Below are 20,119 nucleotides of genomic sequence, written 5' to 3'. Positions count from 1 at the left end.
GCATCCCCTCTTGTTGGTTCAGCAACTACTTGGTGAAGAAATCCATCAGCTATCTCATCCAGGAAAATCTGAGCCCTATTATTACTACTTGCACTTGTCCTCCAGGTAATGGCCTGGTCTACACTACGAGTTTATTTTGAATTTAGCAGCGTTAAACCGAATTAACACTGCACCCGTCCACACAATGAAGCCCTTTATTTAGATATAAAGGGCTCTTAATATCAATATCTGTACTCCTCCCCAACGAGGGGAGTAGCGCTGAAATTGGTATTGTCATTTCGGATTAGGGTTAGTGTAGCCACAATTTGACGGATTAGGGTTAGTGTGGCCACAATTGGCCTCCGGGAGCTATCCCACAGTGCACCATTGTGACCGCTCTGGACAGCAATCTGAACTCAGATGCACTGGCCAAAGGAAAAGCCCTGCGAACTTTTGAATTTCATTTCCTGTTTGCCCAACGTGGAGCGCTGATCAGCACAGGTGACCATGCAGTCCCAGAATCAAAAAAAGAGCTCCAGCATGGACCGTACAGGAGATACTGAATCTGATCTCTGTATTCGGAGATGAATCCTTTCTATCAGAACTCCGTTCCAGTAGACGAAATGCCAAAACATTTGAAAAAATCTCCAAGGCTATGATGGACAGAGGCCACAACAGGGACTCGACACAGTGCTGCGTGAAACTTAAGGAGCTGAGACAAGCGTACCAGAAAGCCAAAGAATGAAATGGACGCTCACGAAGGGAGGGGCGACTGACAACTGTAGCTATCCCACAGTTCCCGCACTCTCTGAAAGCCATTTTAATTCTTGGCTGAGCTCCCAAAGCCTGAAGGGTCAAAAACATTGTCGCGGGTGGTTCGGGGTCAGCCTCCCCCCTTCACCCTCCCCCTCCCATGAAACCAAAGGGAAAAAAATCGTTTCTCACCTTTTTTCAATGTCACTGTGTGTCTACTGGATGCTGCTGGCAGACGCGGTGCTGCAGCGCTACACAGCAGCATCCCCTTCCCTTCCCTTGCCTTGCGGGTGGCAGACGGTGCAGTAGGACTGATATCTGTCATTGTTGTCCCGTGAGTGCTCCTGGCTGGCCTTGGTGAGGTCAGCCGGGGGCGCCTGGGCAAAAATGGGAATGACTCCCGGTCATTCTCTTCTTTAAGCTTTGTCTCCTGGAGATTCACTCCTGCCTGGAATATCATAGCAGCTGGAGGCTGCCCTCCCCTCCACCCTTTGATCTCTGCTTGCAGAGGCAATAAAGTCAGTGTTGTTTCTTATTCATGCATTCTTTATTATTTCATCACACAAATGGGGGGATAACTGCTACGGTAGCCCAGGAGTGGTGGGGGAGGAGGGAAGCAACGGGTGGCGTTGTTGCAGGGGCACCCCCTAGAATGGCATACAGCTCATCATTTCTGTGGGATGTCTGGGGCTCTGATCCAGAGCAGCCGTTTGCCTCTGGTTCTTTAGTAGGCTTGCCTGATATTCTAGACAGGACTGACTCTCCCTTTAGACAAATCTTAAAGAAGAGAATGACCTGGGAAGTCATTCCCATTTTTGTCCATGCACCTCCGGCCGACCTCATCGAGGCCAGCCAGGAGCACCCATGACAGCAGCAGACGTACGGTATGACTGGTAACCGTCATTGTCAACTTGCAATGTAGCAGACTGTACAGTAGAGCTGGTAACCATCTTTGCTAACTTGCAAAAAGCAAGGGGATGCTGCTGTGTAGCACTGTAGTACCGCATCTGTTAGCAACATCCAGTAGACATACAGTGACAGTGACAAAAGGCTGAACGCGCTCCATGGTTGCCATGCTATGGTGTCTGCCCGGGCAATCCAGGGAAAAGGGCGCAAAGTGATTGTCTGCCGTTGCTTTCACGGAGGGAGGATTGTCTGACGACATTTACCGAGAATCACCCCCGACACTGTTTTTGCCTCATCATGCATTGGTGGGAATTCTCAACCCAGAATTCCAATGGGCGGGGGAGACTGCGGGAACTATGGGATAGCTACTCACAGTGCAACGCTCCGGAAATCTATGCTAGCCTCAGTACATGGATGCACACCGCCGAATTAATGTGCTTAGTGTGGCCGCGTGCACTCGACTTTATACAATCTGTTTCCAAAAATCGGTTTCTCTAAAATCTGAATAATCCCATAGTGTAGACATACCCTATATCTGGGAAGTTAGTCTCTCATGATCACACAATTCTCATTAGTATTTACTTCATTAAAAACATTAAAGAGGTCTCTAGCCATATCCAAATTGGATCCCGGCGGTCTATAGCACACTCCAAGCACTATCCCAGGGGAGGCTCTAGTAGCTTTCTTCCCCAATGTGATTTTTGCCCTGACAGACTTTCTTATCCATTCCATCACTTCTTTTTTTTTTTTTAGTCTACCTAATCATTGATATACAATGCTACTCCACCACCGGTGCCTTTATTTCTATCTTTCCTAAACAGCACATATCCTTCAATATCTGTACTCCAGTTATGACTACTATTCCACCATGTTTCTGTTATCCCTATAATATCTGGTTTCACTTCCTGCACCAATAGCTCTAGTTCCTCCATTTTGTTACCTAGGCTCCTCACATTAGCGTACAAACATCTTAATTTTTGCTGTTTGGCTTCGCTCATGTTCTTTACCCAATTAGGCACAGACATTCTATCACCAGTATCACCTATTAGACTGGTATCTACACTACCCTTCCTCCTTATGTCCATTCTCCTACCCATGGCTGTATCCTTTCTTACTTCGTTTTCTTCCTTCTCAATGTTAAAATCCAGCATGGAGATTACCTGGACATCTCCCAACCATCTCCCCCAAATTCCTAGTTTAAAGTTCTCTTAATGAGATGTTCCAGCCTCCATCCTAGAAGTCTATTTCCCTCCCTACTCAGGTGAAGCCCATCCCAAGAGAACAGTCCTCTGTCCATGAATGCTTCCCAGTTGCCTTACATCCCAAAGCCCTCCTTATAGCACCACTGCCTGAGCCATCAGTAGTATTTCATCAGGTTAAAGGTTGTCCTTTTCCCACAGTAACCTCTTGTTCCCTATTTTCAACATACCCAAGGCATTCCCAGTGCTTCTACTGACTACAGCTCATGTCTGGGAGGAACTTTTTGTGGGCTGTCTCAACCAAGTGCTCCAGGACAAGTAGCTTTTTCTTCCTGTCTCTTATAAGAGGTTGGAAGTTTACCTTCCGTTCTAGAAGATACTACACTGACTTTTCCCTCAACACAATCCAAGACTCAGTAACTCAATTAAAAGCTTTTATTAAGAATAGTTAGAGAAAATCACTATACCTCATATATTCTGAAGTGAAAGAGGTAGGAATACTATGGTTACTGACCAGTTGGTTACTCAGCTTTGCTTTACTTTGTCTAGCATGTGACAGGGAAAGTGTATTCATATAATTAGATTTTATTGTTATGGATGTGCATATGGTATAACAGTTAGGGTTGTGAGTCTCATTTCCTGACTTTTGAGCACTTCCCTTTGCAACTTTTAATGTTTTCTTACTATAGGTTTTTATGCAGTACCTGTCTAACGCTCAACAGATATAAGAGCGGGGTGTGTGGGGGTGTGTAAATAAAACATTTTATATAAAATGGATCTATTATATGTATTATTATGTTTTGTGATAGTGCCTGAGGGCCTGGACCCTGTTGTGCTGGGCACTGTACAAACACATGACAAAAAGATGGCCCCTCCCCCCCAAGAATTTACAATCTAAGCATTAGACCCAAAAAAAAGAAAAAAAAAAAACCAGACAAGTGGGGGAGCACAAGGAAACAGGAAGACAATACTGGTTAACATTAATAGATTCTAAGACGGAAAGGTCTGATTGTGATAATTTAGTCCAGTAGTTCTCAACCTATTTACTACTGTGGGCTGCATATGCAGCTCTCTGTGTTATGTGGGCCACATCCACCCAATATATATACTACCTGTCTGGCCCTGAGGATGTCACATGGGCCACAGCTGTGTGCTGATTGGGCTGCAATTTGAGAACCACTGAACTAGTCTGACCTTGCATATCACATCCCCTAAATAATTCCTAGAGCGTGTCTTTTAGAAAAAATCCAATCTTGATTTGAAAATGGACAATAATGGAGAATTGTTCTCATGGTACATTTTTAACAGTGACAGGAATTTATGCCTCATTTCCAGTCTGAACATGATATGCGGTGGTCTCAATGCACTAGCTACCTAGTAGTTGTCATGCTTTTTGTAGGCATTACAGCAAAGGAGAGTTTGAAGAAATACAACAAAGTAGTTTCAAGAATTTTATAGGGAGCTCCTCCCAAGTGTGAGGGGCAGCATGAGAGAAAGAATGAAGGTGCTTCAGGGTAGATAAAAATCAATGATTTAAAAAAAAATCAGATTTTTTTATTTAAATTGGATTTTTTGATAGTTTTTTTTCCCCTCAAAAAGCATTTTCTCTGAAGATAGTTTTAATTAAGATACATTATAGCTCAAAGATATCTCATCATGGAATAGGGATTATAAATTCTAATTCTATAGTATGAGACAATATATTCATGTAGTCTTTAAGAAAAGTTTTGTAAATGAGTTCCAATAGTTCATGGATTAGGGACCCAATCTTACGGCGTTCCAGAGGCTTCTATATAGATTATTTAGGTTACTCTTTCTATCTATCCAATGGGACTCAGTGCTCAGTCTAGAAGATACCATTAGAGATGCTTAGTTTTGTAGTTCTCAAACTGTGGATTTGCGTCTCCAGAGATGACATGCTGGTTAACAGCAAAAATGTTTTAAAATAAATCAATAAATAATATATAGAGGTGAGAAATAACAGACCTCAATCCTGTTGTCCATCAGCAAATTTGTGTACACTGAGCCAATCCCTTACCTCTCTCTAAAAGTTTCAAAAAGTTCAATGAATATAAGATTGTTGGGGGCAGAATAGATCTGGACAAGGAGAAGAAGTCTAGAGATAAATGTGAGACGGGAGGGACAGTCAGTAGAAACAAAAGTGAAACTGTTTGAGCAGCATATTCCAGAAGTCTTTCTGAGTGTTGCCTTCATGGATATGAGATCTACCATAGCATTCTCTCACTAGAAGGGAAAACGTATAATGGCAGCAGTCCGTAAAAGAGACCCCGTTTGGGAATATTTTAATAAAGTTCCTCTACCTATGGGTAAGGCATGCATAAATGCAAAATGCAAACAGTGCAACAAAGAAATGCAAGGCCTGGTTGCCCGAATGAAACAACATCATGAGAAGTGTTCCTTCTCAGGAGGAAGCTGCGTTGAAGATGATGAAAGAACATCACTTTAAAAATGTATAGTGTGTATCTTCTAAAAATGAAAGCTACATCTATCTCTGAGTTGTGAAGAATATGTATTAAGTTTATAACAACCAAAAAGAATGCACTTTTATGTAGAAATCCATGATTAAATCAAATCTTCCTGACTAGTGATTTTAAATCATGATTTAAATCAAATTGATTTAAATCAAATCCACCCTGAGGTTCTTGTTTGAAAATTTACAAGTCAGCAATGAAGGCTGGCATTATTGGTAGAATGGCAGTAGAAGTCAAAATCTCAACAGTATAAGAGAGATGATAGGTAGCATGTGGATAGTTCATGAAGGGCCTTGAAAATGAACACAAGTAGTCTTGTGTCGGAGGCAGTGGAGAGAAAGGAACCAGTTGGGTGCAAAGAGAAGGGTGACAAAGTCAAAGCGATGACAGGAAAATTATCTTTGCAGCAGCCTTTTGAATGAATGTAAGTGGGGCAGGATTGCATTTGTCATGGCCTGGGAAGAGTTGCAGTAGCTGAGACATGAGATGATCATGGGGGCTGAATAAGAGTTTTGGATGGGAGAGCAAAGGCCACCTTAGATGTTCGGCTGGAAGAATCAGCCAGATTTAGACACGCTGGATGTAAGGATCTAGCAGGAGGACCATTTCAAAGGTGGGGCCCAGGTTACAGTCCTGCATGACAGAGGGAAAATTGTGGTGTTGGCCACAGTGTCTGAGGAGTGTGTGTGGCGATAGATACATAAAACATTTAGAGAAAGAGAGGGGAGAGTTAAAATTTGCAGTGCTTGTATTGTTTGCTTGCTAGCTTTGGTTTTTATTTTTAAATTAAAATTGTAAGAAATAATGGTGTATTAGCATAGATTCATTTCGCTTTCATGTAAGAAACTGTAGCTATATAATAGATCCCTTTCCCTATACAGATTGTGGACCAGAATTTTCATTTGCATAAGCAGGCCCATAGCCTCAGAAGAGAAATCCTGATATTAATTTTTTTTTTCACAAATTGCTAATAAAATGGACAAAAGGATATCCAGGGGATCCACAGTAAAATTAAGGATACTTTTTTAGGAGAAGCAGCCAAGGTCTACTCCATCAGACTCTTGCTGCTCCCTCTCTGGTCTCTTTTCTACTGGGCCTTCTTTCAGGCCATTTCCCACAGCGCCCCCCCCCCCCCTTGGGCTTACAGTACCTCTGCCTCTCTACGCCCTTTACTTTCTAGCAACCAGAAAGGGATTGTAGAGGTCTTCCCCTCTCCCTGCAGCTTCCTTCTCATCTGGGCTTCATCCCTTTGTAAACTACCCAGCTCCTCCTACAGCTGGGATTCATCCTTAATTGGATCTGGCCCATGTTGCAGATGCAATCAGGTGTGTTAATTGGTAGTGAAAGGGTTAATGTGGGGATGAGAGTCCAATGTGGAGTACATGTCCCTCACAGTGGTATGCAATAGATTTTTTGTTTAAAAAAAAAAAAGGCGGGAGAGGAGGATATTATCACCACTACCCTACTCAATATGTTAAGCAGCACTTTTGAGAATTTGGCTTGTGTGACTTGTAACTTCTTTTGTAGGCTGGATGCATCACACCGTGGATCAGCTAGGAGACAAAGCAACCAAGGAAAGCTATGCTATTCAGTATCTTCAGAAGTCCCTCGAGGCAGATCCGAACTCTGGCCAGTCCTGGTATTTCCTTGGAAGGTGAGAGAACTGGTGGTATAGCCACTGTATTTAAGGCTGTCTCATGTTTTTTAATAAAGCTTGTTTTGAGAGGATGTGGTTGAATTGAAAATATTCTCTACAGTGTGAGAGCTATCATGAAAATGCCAGTTCGGGAGTAATTTTCCTTTAAAATAAATAACATCACATATCCTTAACTTGAACAAATGGGAAAAATTATGAAACTGCTGAAGTCCAGCTTTGTTATTTTGAGGGAAAATATGCTATATTGGAAAGATATTTAAGTGAAAGTGCCTGTGCAATAAATGTTTTCATTAGAAATTTAGTACGTAATTAAATAAGCAGGCAGAAAATATTCTGTACACGTGTGCAAAAGTGTACATGATTCTTTTTATGCCTTGAATGCAAATGCCTCAGATGTTGTCATTTAAGCTAAATGTTTGCTTTAGAATGATATGACACTACTCACCTTTTTCTTTCCCTCCTATTGTCACATGCATCTATTCTCTTCTCAGTCTAAATTGCCTGCAAAAATATTTGCATTTTTCTTTGCATACTTCCACATTCTCTCACTTTTCTGTTTTTAATATTGTTCTCCCTTTCCACATACATGTGCTTTTGTACCAAAATCTTTAAAGTTTTTTCTGTACTGTATATATTATAATATAGTTTGTATTTCTATATGTAAACTTTTGACTGGAATAGCTCAGATGTAGCCATTCTGACTTCCAAGATAAATGGTCCATACTTTAATAATAATTAACTCTTGGACACTTTTTTTTTGGGGGGGGTCTTGTAAGCTATTTTTTGTTCTCTGTGGTAAATACTGTGCATTTTATGCCCCTTTTTGTTTTTAAAAAAGATAGAAACGTTGGGAAACTCATCACTAGTTAGCAGTAACCTAAGCAATATTCAGGCTTTTAATATGTCTTATCTTCTGTAAGCTGCAACCTCTTGTGGGTGACTTGATTACACGCTCTTGAGTTAGATCTCTTCCATCCAGTCAAAGAAGCTGTTACCCATATTATGGGGAAGATAAACAAATGTAGTGCTTTAACTAAAATAAAATTCTTCAACTTTGATTTTCCTAGTTTTTCTAGTTGGGTGTAAATTATGTTTGAACATTCTTTCCTTTTGTTATATTTGAATTATTTTGATGCACTTGTTTTATGTTTTGGTGGGTGTTGAATTTGACAATCATGACACTGATAGGATCCTTAAAATATCTGAGAAGCTGATTTTAACACAGATGCTGGGACTTTGTTTCATTACCTTTAAGTCTAACTTATTCTTATCTTTTGAAACTTCTTTACTTAATCCTGGTGAATATTTATAAATGAAGTAAAATACTGGTAGTTTTTTACTAGATTCCTTTCCTACTGTACCCAATATAATGTAAAAGAAGAACCTCTGTTTTTTTTCCTGCTTAAAGGTTGATAATTTTTGCCTTTATTTTGCTCATATATGTCTCTTTATTTTTTACAAGAATAAATTTTTAATTATTTTTTGTGTATTCTGAAGACTTTTAGTTCTTATGCAAACAAGGAAGATAATTGCAGGCAATATGGGCAAAACCAAAGAAAATACTTTTCTACTTAAAAAGTTTCAGTATCTTATTTTCTTTCAGATTATGATGGAAGCAGTCATTTTTCCTTGTAGCATAACTGTAACTCACTCTTCTTTGTGTTCTAGAGTTCCTGCTTACCATGTCATACTGCTTTTGAAAATGTTATATATACTTAGCATTCACATAATAAATTATATATTAAAAAAAAAGAACAATAGAATCAGGATTTTTCCTTAATTTGGTTCATCCTGTAGACTAGACTATAAAACTACACTTTTTATTGTTGATTAACATTTTATTAAGAATGGTGTGGGAAGTGCAATACTAGCTGCATAAACCCAAAGAAGACCTATAAGATTCTATTTACTAAAATATTCACCGTATTTGTAGTGCCACTATGAGTTGTCATAAATTCTCTTCTCTAGTATTTCAACTTCCATGCCACCAACATTTAATTTTTTAAAATGCACACAAGTTGACTATTTGGGAACAGGCAGTTTAATTCTTCCTGTGTTGTAATCTGTGTGTAATTATTTTCCCTTTTGCTCAATGAAATACCACAGGTGAAATGTGTACATTTCCAGAATGCAATATTAGTTCTTGACATTAGTATAATGTAGCATGTATTAGAACTTAAAGCAAGTTAAACTTTGCACAGCTGATGCTGAAGGATTAGTGTATTTTACAAATAAATTAGTAATAATTATTCAGAAGTTTACATTCAATGTCATTTTGTGTCAAACTTTCAGAAAGGGCAGTTATTTTGGATTAATGTGTATGAGTATGTATTTGTATTTGCATGAATTTACTAGTACTAGTCCACTCTTGGCAAACCATTCTCCATAATGACTTTAAATATTACCACAGTTCTTTCTCTCTTCTCCCAGGTGCTATTCAAGTATTGGGAAAGTTCAGGATGCCTTTATATCTTATAGGCAATCTATTGATAAATCAGAAGCAAGTGCAGATACATGGTGTTCTATAGGGTAAGAATGATGCAGGGAAAAGCAGTACTATAATTGAATTTTAATCTGTTTAAACAAGGACCAGTTTTTTTAACACAGTTATGTTCTCAGTAGATCATAAAGCTCCTAATTGCTAGCTAATATATTAATGTTCTGTCAACCATGCTAGAAATATCTTGAAGTTAAAGAAATATGTAGGTATTTGCTCTCTTAAATTTTAGGTTGCAATATTGGTTGTACTTTATATTTTAACTTTTCATGTTAAGGTATAAAAATGTATCATTCATGATTGTCACTGTGAATTATGTAATAGTGTGTTCCACTTGATATACAAAAGTTTTTCTTCTTCACTATGTGAGAAATACTGAGTTTAGTGGGGAGGTATATGACTTCTTTGTATTCAGACTTTATTAATTTAGAACTTTACCAATCTTTTTATTCAGTGTGCTATATCAACAGCAAAATCAGCCTATGGATGCTTTACAAGCCTATATTTGTGCTGTACAATTGGACCATGGCCATGCTGCAGCCTGGATGGACTTAGGCACACTCTATGAGTCCTGCAACCAGCCTCAGGATGCCATTAAATGCTACTTAAACGCAACTAGGAGCAAAAATTGTAGTAATACCTCTGCACTTGCAGCACGGATAAAATATTTACAGGTAAAACTTTAAAGCTTTAAGGAAGGGAAATATTTTACCAGGTACACAGCAGGCGGGGAGGGGAAAAATAACATATCAGTTAATGTGTAATTGTTTCATGGTATGTATAACCTGTTTCCATATTTATTGTAAACATATCATAGCTTGTAATATTGTTTTATTTTCCATTTTTAAGTGGGACTCAATCCCTGTAATTAATGCTGTTTTGCACATTACTCAGTTGATGCATATTGATTTACATCACTTTTTTTTATATGTACTGTCTACATTTTTAAGTTGTCATAGCATTTAGAGAGAGAGAACACACACACACTATCTTTCACTCTTGTTTGCAATTTCAGAAGAAAAGAGTTACGAGACCTCTGAAACCAGAGCTCAACTTTATTCTGATTCTCACAAAGGTTTATATTCTGGTTACCCTCTTTATACTTAGCACCTTTCTAAAACCCCAGACTTTAAATCTATTCTCTCTTTAAGACGTAATTAGCTACAGCATTTAGGAAGATTTCGTGGACTTGCTCTTAATAAAGTAGGCTTGTGTTAAATTTGCTTTTTACATAATTTTTCCTAGGCTCAGTTGTGTAACCTTCCACAAGGTAGTCTACAGAATAAAACTAAATTACTTCCTAGTATTGAGGAGGCATGGAGCCTACCAATCCCCGCAGAGCTTACCTCCAGGCAGGGTGCCATGAACACAGCACAGCAGGTGAGAAGTTGGGTTATGTTCTGCAGGTGCCCAGCTTTAAGGGTTCTTTACACTCTGTAGTAGTCAAGCTTATTTTATGGAGTGCAGGGCTGGCTTTCATTAATAAAAAGCCTTTGATTTATTTGCAAAGGAATTTAGATCAAGAAAAGACTCCCTGTAATGTGGGAGAAATATGTGGGTACCAATTTAGAACCTTTGTGGATTTTCATGATTTTGAGAGATTTCATCTTAAGTAGAAATGCTACAGTGGTTGTTTTTTAAAACAATAATCCCAAGAAAGGTACACATTCCTCCATTGATGACCATATGGAAACTGATTTTCAGTAACTGAGTCAGCTTCAGTATATCCACACAGCCCTTTTAAGATATGCAGATCGTAAAAGTGTGTAGCTTAATTGAAAGAATTAAGAATATATAGAACCATATTTTTGTCTTCCTTCTGTGATTCGTAGGCTTGTAAACCTCATCATCCAAATACTGAACCCGTACTAGGCCTCACTCAAACACCAATTTCACAGCAATCCTTGCCACTACACATGATTCCTTCTAGCCAAGTAGATGACCTGTCCAGTCCTGCCAAGAGGAAAAGAACATCTAGTCCAACAAAGGTATATATTCTGGTGAACTAAAGAACCTGAGCCAAAATTATACAGAAATATGCATAGAAATTGTGCAGTGTACACAGCACTTGTACTTTAATTGTAATCTTTTGGCATTAAGGTGGGGAATGTTTTAGAAGTTCATGTGTTGAGGTTAGTGCATTTTTCAGCAGTGTATTTAATTAAGAGATTACAATTGAGATAGTAAGTACCTAAATGCAATACACATTAGTGACACTATATATAGAAGTAATCTCAGAATATAATCATAGTTTTGTAATAGAGAGGGAAATGACCATGTTCTATTGCCTTTGCCTCTATCTAAAATTCAGGATGTTTCTTCTTCACATAATACTTTTTCAAGAGGTAGTGACTTAATTTGATTTGATTCCTTGTCATTATGGTATTAGATGATATTTAATATTTACTTTTTTCTCATTGTTCTGATACTATATAGATTGAAGCAAAATGAGATAAAGTATATTTTAGTATACTTGTTATATGCTGTATTATTATTAAACCTGTGATTAGTCCTTTCATCAAGAAGTTAATGTCTAGCTTTTGTAAAACTAATATTTGCTCCTTTGATAGTAATATATTTTAATTTAATGTTTTTCTCAGAATACTTCAGATGCTTGGAGCAGTGGCCATACGGTGTCACATCCTCCAGTACAGCAACAAATTCATTCTTGGTGTTTGACACCACAGAAATTACAGGTAAGCGTGTTAAAGAAAACCCTGAGCAGTTTTGAGACTTTGTTTTCTTATCAGAAATATATCTGAAATGGACTCAAAGAAACTTTTCAGATTTTAACTTCTGAATCGAATGTGAAATATTCAGTATACTTTGCTATAATGCTTATTGTTTGATACAAGTAGTTTTCATATTTATAGCTTCCCTGTGGTATGTGTGAAATCGAGCTTAAAATGAGAAACAAACAAAACCTGAGTTCCAGGTTAGTGACATAACACAAGTTGAATATTTTAATTACATAAGCACTATAATAAATTTGTAAGATGGACAGATAAAAGTAAATATTTTTTCTTGTTGTAACATTTTTTTAACTTAATGTGTGAAGTAGTCATACTGTTGGATGTCAGAAGAATGATACTTATGACTCATTGTGCTGCCTAAGATTTACAAAGTGCTGCACAACTACTGTACCCCTCCCAATGTCCATGTGAGATAACTTCTTGTGTCCTCATTTGGCAAACTGATAAGCGAAGGACTTAAGATTTTTGCACAAATTATCACCTATAATGGAGAGAGTTGAAATTCAACCCTGGTGTTCATGGTTTTCAGACCACATAGCTTCTACACTTGAAGTGCTGGACTTTATTTTTGAGACCTTGACTCAAATCTAGTTTGTTTTGTTACAGTAGTTTCAGTTTATTCTTCAGCTCACTGGCATAGGTTGCAGTGTACCACACCAAGCATTAGCAGCAGCAAAAGAATGCACATTTTGAAAATCATACCTGGGCAGAAGTCGTCACCATATATATCACAAATATTGACTAAATCCAATGATATTAGTAGAAAAATTTTTGCTCTGAGGAGGGGAAATACTGAAACTGTGTTATACTGCCCAAAGGCATTGAGCACAATTGAGAAATATTTTTTTCTACCTGAAAGACAGTCCCTTACTTACTGCCTCCTTAGCCAGTCAGCATTGTTTTATTATACTGCTTTATTTTTTCACCTGTTTATCTCTCCTGCCTTTGTCCCACCTTTATGACTTCTCTCTGCTTTCTCCCATCTCTCCTATTTTTCTCTTCCCTTTCAGGCCTCACTAGCATTTTGTCTTTTTTTCACTTTGTTTCCTTCTCTTTAACAGAAAGTGTCATTACCTTCTTCACCCTATGTATAGAAGAAAGGATTTGTTAACATTTATTTAATATGGTTTCATTATCCATTAATGACAAAACCAGAAATGAGTTATGAAGGTCATCACATATGAAAGTGAATAAAACCTTCATTCCATTTCTGTCTTTGTATTCTGTATATGTAGTGCAATTTACAGAGAAGGCATTTTAGAAATGTCTTTGTTTAAAAAAAATATTGTTGGTGTTATTTTTTTACATCCTTCCGCCTATAATACTAGCTTTCTTTAGTACCACGAGCTCAGCTGTGCATGGAGAAAAAATAATAAATATATGAAATCCTTTTGAAATAAAACACCTACATTGTTTTCTGTTGGTGTTTAAGCTCCTAAAATAGCTCTGCTCATAAGGTATATGGTATTGGACAAGGAAGATCCCTGATATTTGTATGCTATAAAGCTTTCATTGCGATCCCTGATGAACAGAAGATATCAGACTATAAACCTGATACTAGTCCAGGAATTAATGATGCTTTTTCTTCAGCTTAGAACAGTTTTGGGGGTGGGGGGATTGGGAGATAAGCAAGCATTTCTCTTATTTGTTGGGGTTTTTTTTGTTCTTTTTTAAAATAGTGACAGTTTGAAACTACTTAGAGGTTTAAGAGTGTACTTAGTCCAGCTAGAAATAACTACACTGATCTCTGAATATTTGCATTATTGTTTGTATCATGCGTTAGCTTTATTAGCAATAGTTAAACAGAATCATACTCAAACTGATACAGCTATAAAATCATATACATGAAAAATCTATAAACTTGATACCAACCTATTACATATACTCAAAAGAACAGAATAGGCTAGTTAATGACTTACCTTTTTAACTTTAGCTTCTTGTTGTTTGGAAAAATTAGTTCATAAGATAGGTAATGGCTCAATACTTAAGAGCAATTAAAGAAAATAGTGTCTGTAATGTCCAATTCTCCTTTGAGTGATTTGCTCATACACATTCCGTTGTAAGTGTATGCGCCCAATGCACTTGAGTCAGAGGCTTTTGCAGGCAGCAGTAGCAGTCAGTGTATGTGCCCCTGCTATCCTCACACGCTGAGCCAACAGTATAAAAGGGTGTAGTGTGCACTTCCCTCTCAGTTCCTTCTTACAACCCACAGTAAGAGTTAGAGCTCTCCAATGCTCTTCAGCTTCACTTAGCCAGCTGTTAGAAAATAAGAATTTCTCTTATTTGTATGTGATAGCCACAAAAGCTGCCTGATTTGCTTGTGCAAGGGACACATGAGGAATAAACATACTCTTTATACCTCATTTCTGATGAGGCCGAAGAAGCAGAGGTATTTCCGCCCTCATGTATGTCTCATGGAAAAGGCAATGCATCCCTTTTCAGCCTGAGTGGGTGGACTGTTTGTCCACAAGGAATGTCCTTACGACTGCCCCAGCTTCCAAGTCCAAATCAACACTGCTCATTGTCCTCTCCCTCAGTGTCCTTGATGTGTCCAAAATCATCTTTGTTCTCTGAGACTGAGAGATTGTCCAAGTCTCATTCTTCAGGCCACAAGAAATCTGCTAAAATGTTCTTGAGTGCTGAGTCGAGGTCTGGTCACAGGCACCATCTGAGGCAGTACCATCGACTCCAGCTCCAACAGGGCTGTTGAGACCAGTGCCTTCACCGTTGCCAGACAGATCCTTGACCCTGGCACCATCGGATCTACTATCACCAACAGTGGCAATGAAATACTTGCCTCTGATTTTGGTGCTGTCAGCATTGCAGGTCTTCTTTGAGGTGAAGGACCTTTTGTGTCTCCCACTGCTGGGTTTTCCTTCACGATATTGCCTGGCATCAGTCACATTAACCTCGACCAGGTTGGCACCATTAGCAGCATATACTACCACAACACCAGCATCTCCACTTTTATCGTCCATGCAACCTTCAGTGCTGGCTCTGCCAGTGTAGTTAATGTTGACCCACCTTTCTGCCTTCCAACCATGTTACCCACTTGCACTGGCTCCGTTGGATACATTGTTGATATTGATACTTTTAGGAAAGCACCACGTATATGTCTACTGTAACTGCCTCTCTATCACTGAGGAGAGCTATATCTCTTCCTCTCAGAATCTGACCATAATAGATCTGTACCTCATTCGAGGTCTTTTCAGGTCTCCATACAGGTCATGCTCTAAGGACATCCATACCATATATCAAGAACACTGCTCTTACTAGGATGCCCATATATGGGGCCCACCACTGTGGGCGGTACAAAGACTGGAATACTCCTGTTGGCCTTATTGGGTAACTTTGGCTGCTCCAAGAGCATCTAGGCCCCCTTCAGAGACTCAGTCTAGGACAGTGGTTCCCAAACTTTAACAAGTCTCGCAAACCCCCACCTAAAAATGAATATTTCCAGGGATTTTCTCCTTTACCTGAGTGTAAATTATAAAAGCAGTGATCTTGGAAATACAAAATTTGTTTTTATGACATGCTTATTATACACTATTGATTAATTATTATTTATCATTATGAAAACGGCAACACTCTTCCAAGATCTCACTTTCGTAACTTGTATCACTTTGAATAAGCTTGTTATAAGACAAGGCTCTTACGTTTCATCAAGGAGTATCCGATGTGAAACAGCATGAAGGTATTTAAGAAGCCAACTCAAAGAGTTCTTCCTACACAAGAATTCGGGTCTTGAGCAGTCCAGGCAAACAATACACGTTACAACAAAGCTTAAACATGTTCTTCGTAATAATTTTAAAAACAATACTAGCCTCCTATTTAATTTTAAAAACAGCAAAAAATATCCTTTTCCCTTTCCATTTCTTATAAGGAGTCTTGAAGCTTAAATCTCTTCAGTGTGATAGATAGGCTTGCTTTGATCTCCTTAGCTCTTGGAAATCCAGGGGCTCCGAGTTTCTGGCCCCATGCTGCCCAGAGTCCCTAGGGACAGCTCTGTCCGCCATTAGAGAATTTTTTTCCAAGAACCCCCTGTAACATTTTAAGAACTTTATGAATTTAACATTCTTTCACAGTCAAAACGTACTTTAATCATATCTAACACTTAAGAACGTGTACAGTACTGTTTCATAGCATATACTGAGATAATCAAGTCTTTTTCAGCTTAAGTAGATAAGAGATGCTTATACAGAGTTTTTAGTATAACAGTGGATTATAGAAAGGGGTTTGGTCCTTTCAGGAGCTTTAGTCTATATTTTCTCAGTTTCAGAAGCCTTACTTGTACTGGCCGTGTTAAGTATTGTTATCAGGAAGCTTTTTAATCAGTTGTAAGTTGATTGATTCTAAATAATGCTGCTATGTTTTTTTTCCACAGGACTTGGAACAGCTGCGTGCAAACAGAAATCTAAATCCAGCACAGAAACTTATGCTGGAACAGCTGGAGAGTCAGTTTGTCTTGATGCAGCAACACCAGCAGGTGCGAGCAAAAATATTTTTCTAATCTTCAGTACTTGCATCAGTGGTGCATTCTCTTTTTTCTTTTTGAACCTGAATTATTTGTATTGTACATGCTTTCGTGCCCTGTTTGCCAGTTTACATAACATCATCTGTTTTCTTTGACGTTTCATTTACTGTGATTGATGTTTACTGGCTGAAAGACATTTGTTGTTAGCTGTTTTCTATTGTAAGACTACCAGAGATGATGATTAACCAATTTTTTTTTTGTTTTCTGGTCAGCTATTTGACAAAGTTTCAGAAACAGTCTAGTTAAGAAATAAGCCTCTCATTCCTGGTTGTTGCTCACGTCTCTTTTTTTGTATGTTCAATAGTAAAAGCCTAATAGTAACTCCTAATATATAGCTATATATATCTTTATGGCTCTCCTAGAAGAAAAGTCTGCCTTCAATAATTATATCTTAAAATTCACTCACCATCTGTGAGTATGTCAGCTCTATCACTCAACACAAACTGGAAGGAACCTGTTTTCTGACCTACAAAAAAAAAGTTGAATAAAGTTAACATAATTTCAACCAAACTTTACTTGAAACAGTACAGTAAAAATAAATTAACAGTATACAATATTTATATAGAGGAAAAGCTGTGTTATCCAGCACTTTACAAACCAAAAAGCTGTATAAACAGGCATTTCTGATCTTCCTTGAAAGTCTGGTTTATAGTCCAGTTGGCATAGAGCCGACAGACTCCCTACCTGGCTCTGCGTGGCTCCCCGGAAGGGGCAACATGTCCCAGCTGCTCCTGGGCTGCCACCATCCCACCCTACCCCAAGCGCTGTCTCCACAGCTCCCATTGGCCAGGAACCCCAGCCAATGGGAGATGCAGGGGCAGTGCCTGCAGATGGAGGCAGCATGCAGATCTGCCTAGCTGCGCCTCCGCCTAGGAGCAGCCGGGACATGTTGCCGCTTGTGGGAAGCCACCCGAGGTGAGCGCCGCCCTGATCCAGCACACCGCACCCCCCTCGCCCCAACCTCCTGCCCCAAGCCCACTCCCACATCTAAACTGCCTCCCAGAGCCTGCCCCCCACACCCAAACTCACTCCCTCTTAGTTAACTGGAATTTTTCACTTATCGGCACTCTTTCCCCCCCCCCCCCCCATTCTCCCAACATGCTGGATACAAAAGCTTTTACTGTAGTCTCTTAGTCATGTGATTCACTTTATTCTTTTGTCTTACTAATTTTTCATTAGATGAGGCAAACAGGAGTTGCACAGGTACGATCTACTGGAATTTCTAATGGGCCAACAACTGACTCATCACTGCCTACAAACTCTGTCTCTGGTCAGCAGCCTCAGGTTGCTTTAACCAGAGTGCCTAATGTCACTCAGCATGGAATCCGTCCGGCTTGCCCTGGGCAGCCTATGGCTAATGGACCCTTTCCAGCAGGCCCAGTTCCCTGCAGCACAGCAAGAACGCTGGGTAGTACAGACACTATTTTGATAGGCAATAATCACATAACAGGAAGTGGAAGTAATGGAAATGTGCCTTACCTGCAGCGAAACGCACTCTCTCTACCTCATAACCGCACAAACCTGACCAGCAGCGCAGAGGAGCCGTGGAAAAACCAACTATCTAACTCCACTCAGGTACAATTCAGGTTATTAATCCAATAAAGTGAGCAAGTACTGTCCAAATCACTTTTTGACATCTTTCTTATGTAAAACACGTTTTCTATTTTCAATTGTTGATTAAACAGATGCAGATTATAAATCTTACAGCTGATTAAAGCTACCCATTATACTTTATTGTTAAAACAGCAGCTAAATCAGCTTCTTATGGAATATAGGAAATAGCCATAAATCAAACAGGGCAATTGATAAACATTTGTACAACTACCTATCCATTCAGAGGTGTTTTCTTTAGTAGATGAATATACTGTGTATTTTTTACAGATCACTTCTTTAATCATGAAACATGATGATTGTGTGGTTTTTTTTAATATATCATTGTAATAAAAATGTGTATATTTCATGGATGGTGGGTATAATTGGCCAGGGGAGACTAAGCCTCCCCAAACAGCCAGGCCATAGCCCCACCCATGCTTTGCCCCGAGGCCCCACTCCCTCATCCTGCTCTTCCCCTGTGGTTCCACCCATGCCTCTTCCTCGTCCTACCTTCACTCCATCTCTCCCCCAAAGCCTGCTGGGGCTCGGGCGTGCTCTGGCAGGTCAGGGCTTGGGCCAGCTGGCAGCCTGAGACTCGGAACACCTGGGGCAGACAAGCTGGTGCTCGGGCCAGGGTTTGAATCGACCAGCAGCCTGGGTCTCAGGGTGGCTGGGGCAGGCAGGCCAGGGCTCCTCCAGCTGTGGTCGGGGGCTTGAGGATCCTCTGGCTCCTTGGCGGGGGGGATGAGCAGGGCCTCAGGTGGAAGGGACGGGGCTAGCCTCCCGAATGGGGGGTTCACGCACCACCCGTGAATAAGCCGAATGTTATACCCATTGTTGAAATTACGTTGTCTTATTTTGATCATTCTAAATCATTTTTGTTGAAAGGCCATAAGAAAACATCAAAAATAATATATTTTACAGGAACAATCTCAATATAGATTTTGTACCAGTATATCTCAATCTCACAACAGAAAGCATGAGGATACAAATGTATAATTATGATTTTTAAAGTATTTGTTTTGGGGGGCATGGAGGAAAAGCCTATTTTACTTGCAGGCTAACAGTTTATTCACTCTCAACCCCACAAGACTTCCATATTGAAATCAGTAAGCTGTTCTACAGGAAGACTTTCGAGACATGTAATTTTGTTTTACTGGATAGGTGGTATGACCAGTTTCAGGAATACCTAAAAGTTTAGAACAGCATTGTAGTGTGGAAACTGCTTTCTTGTTACTCAACACAGTTTATCGGCGTAAGGTTTTTAATTACAGATTATTGCAAGTTACTTAATCGAAACTCAGATAATTTTGTAGTGCAGGCTGTATTACAGCCTGGCAGCTTAAGTGCATATACAATTTTAAAAAATAAAATGAAAAAATAGCAGGAACATCTTGTGCATTGCACAAGCAACTAGTTTTGCTCTGAAGCAACTTGATAGGCCAATTGTAAAAACCTACTCGTATATTAACATTGTAACTGGGAACTAGTATTTATAGGATTGGCAAAGTGTCATAGAGACTTACAGCCTTATTGTCTCTTGCCCAAGTTAGACTTGGTTGGGTATGAAAAAATTCTCACTGGTATAAAATGGCTTTTCTACATCCTGTGTGAAATAAGTCTGTGGCATCAGTTCAGTTGTTACTAGGTAGGTGTCTGCATAATAATTGACACCCTTGTTGATGGTCTCAGCAAAGAAGCCAAGGAACGAATTGGCACAGAACTTGCCCTAGAGATGGTGCTTCCAAGACAAGGC

The 20,119-nt window shown here is 39.3% G+C and overlaps 1 protein-coding gene across 7 annotated transcripts in view; it reads left to right on the top strand.

Moving 5' to 3' along the window:
• The window catches only part of KDM6A (lysine demethylase 6A), a 303,262-nt gene that overhangs the window by 226,460 nt on the left and 56,683 nt on the right, over nt 1-20,119 (top strand). For 4 of the 7 annotated variants that reach the window (XM_045002630.1, XM_045002629.1, XM_045002632.1 and 1 more), the window contains 8 exons: nt 6,857-6,983; nt 9,417-9,515; nt 9,938-10,157; nt 10,729-10,863; nt 11,316-11,471; nt 12,084-12,179; nt 16,621-16,722; nt 17,950-18,345. In XM_045002630.1, coding sequence (XP_044858565.1) covers nt 6,857-6,983; nt 9,417-9,515; nt 9,938-10,157; nt 10,729-10,863; nt 11,316-11,471; nt 12,084-12,179; nt 16,621-16,722; nt 17,950-18,345 — 1,331 coding nt within the window. The remainder of the gene's footprint in view (nt 1-6,856; nt 6,984-9,416; nt 9,516-9,937; nt 10,158-10,728; nt 10,864-11,315; nt 11,472-12,083; nt 12,180-16,620; nt 16,723-17,949; nt 18,346-20,119) is intronic. The other 3 variants (XM_045002631.1, XM_045002633.1, XM_045002635.1) reach the window with 1 other exon arrangement.

Source organism: Mauremys mutica, chromosome 1 (assembly GCF_020497125.1).
Source record: "Mauremys mutica isolate MM-2020 ecotype Southern chromosome 1, ASM2049712v1, whole genome shotgun sequence".
Taxonomy (NCBI): domain Eukaryota; kingdom Metazoa; phylum Chordata; order Testudines; family Geoemydidae; genus Mauremys; species Mauremys mutica.
This window is presented reverse-complemented; position numbering and strand designations above follow the sequence as displayed.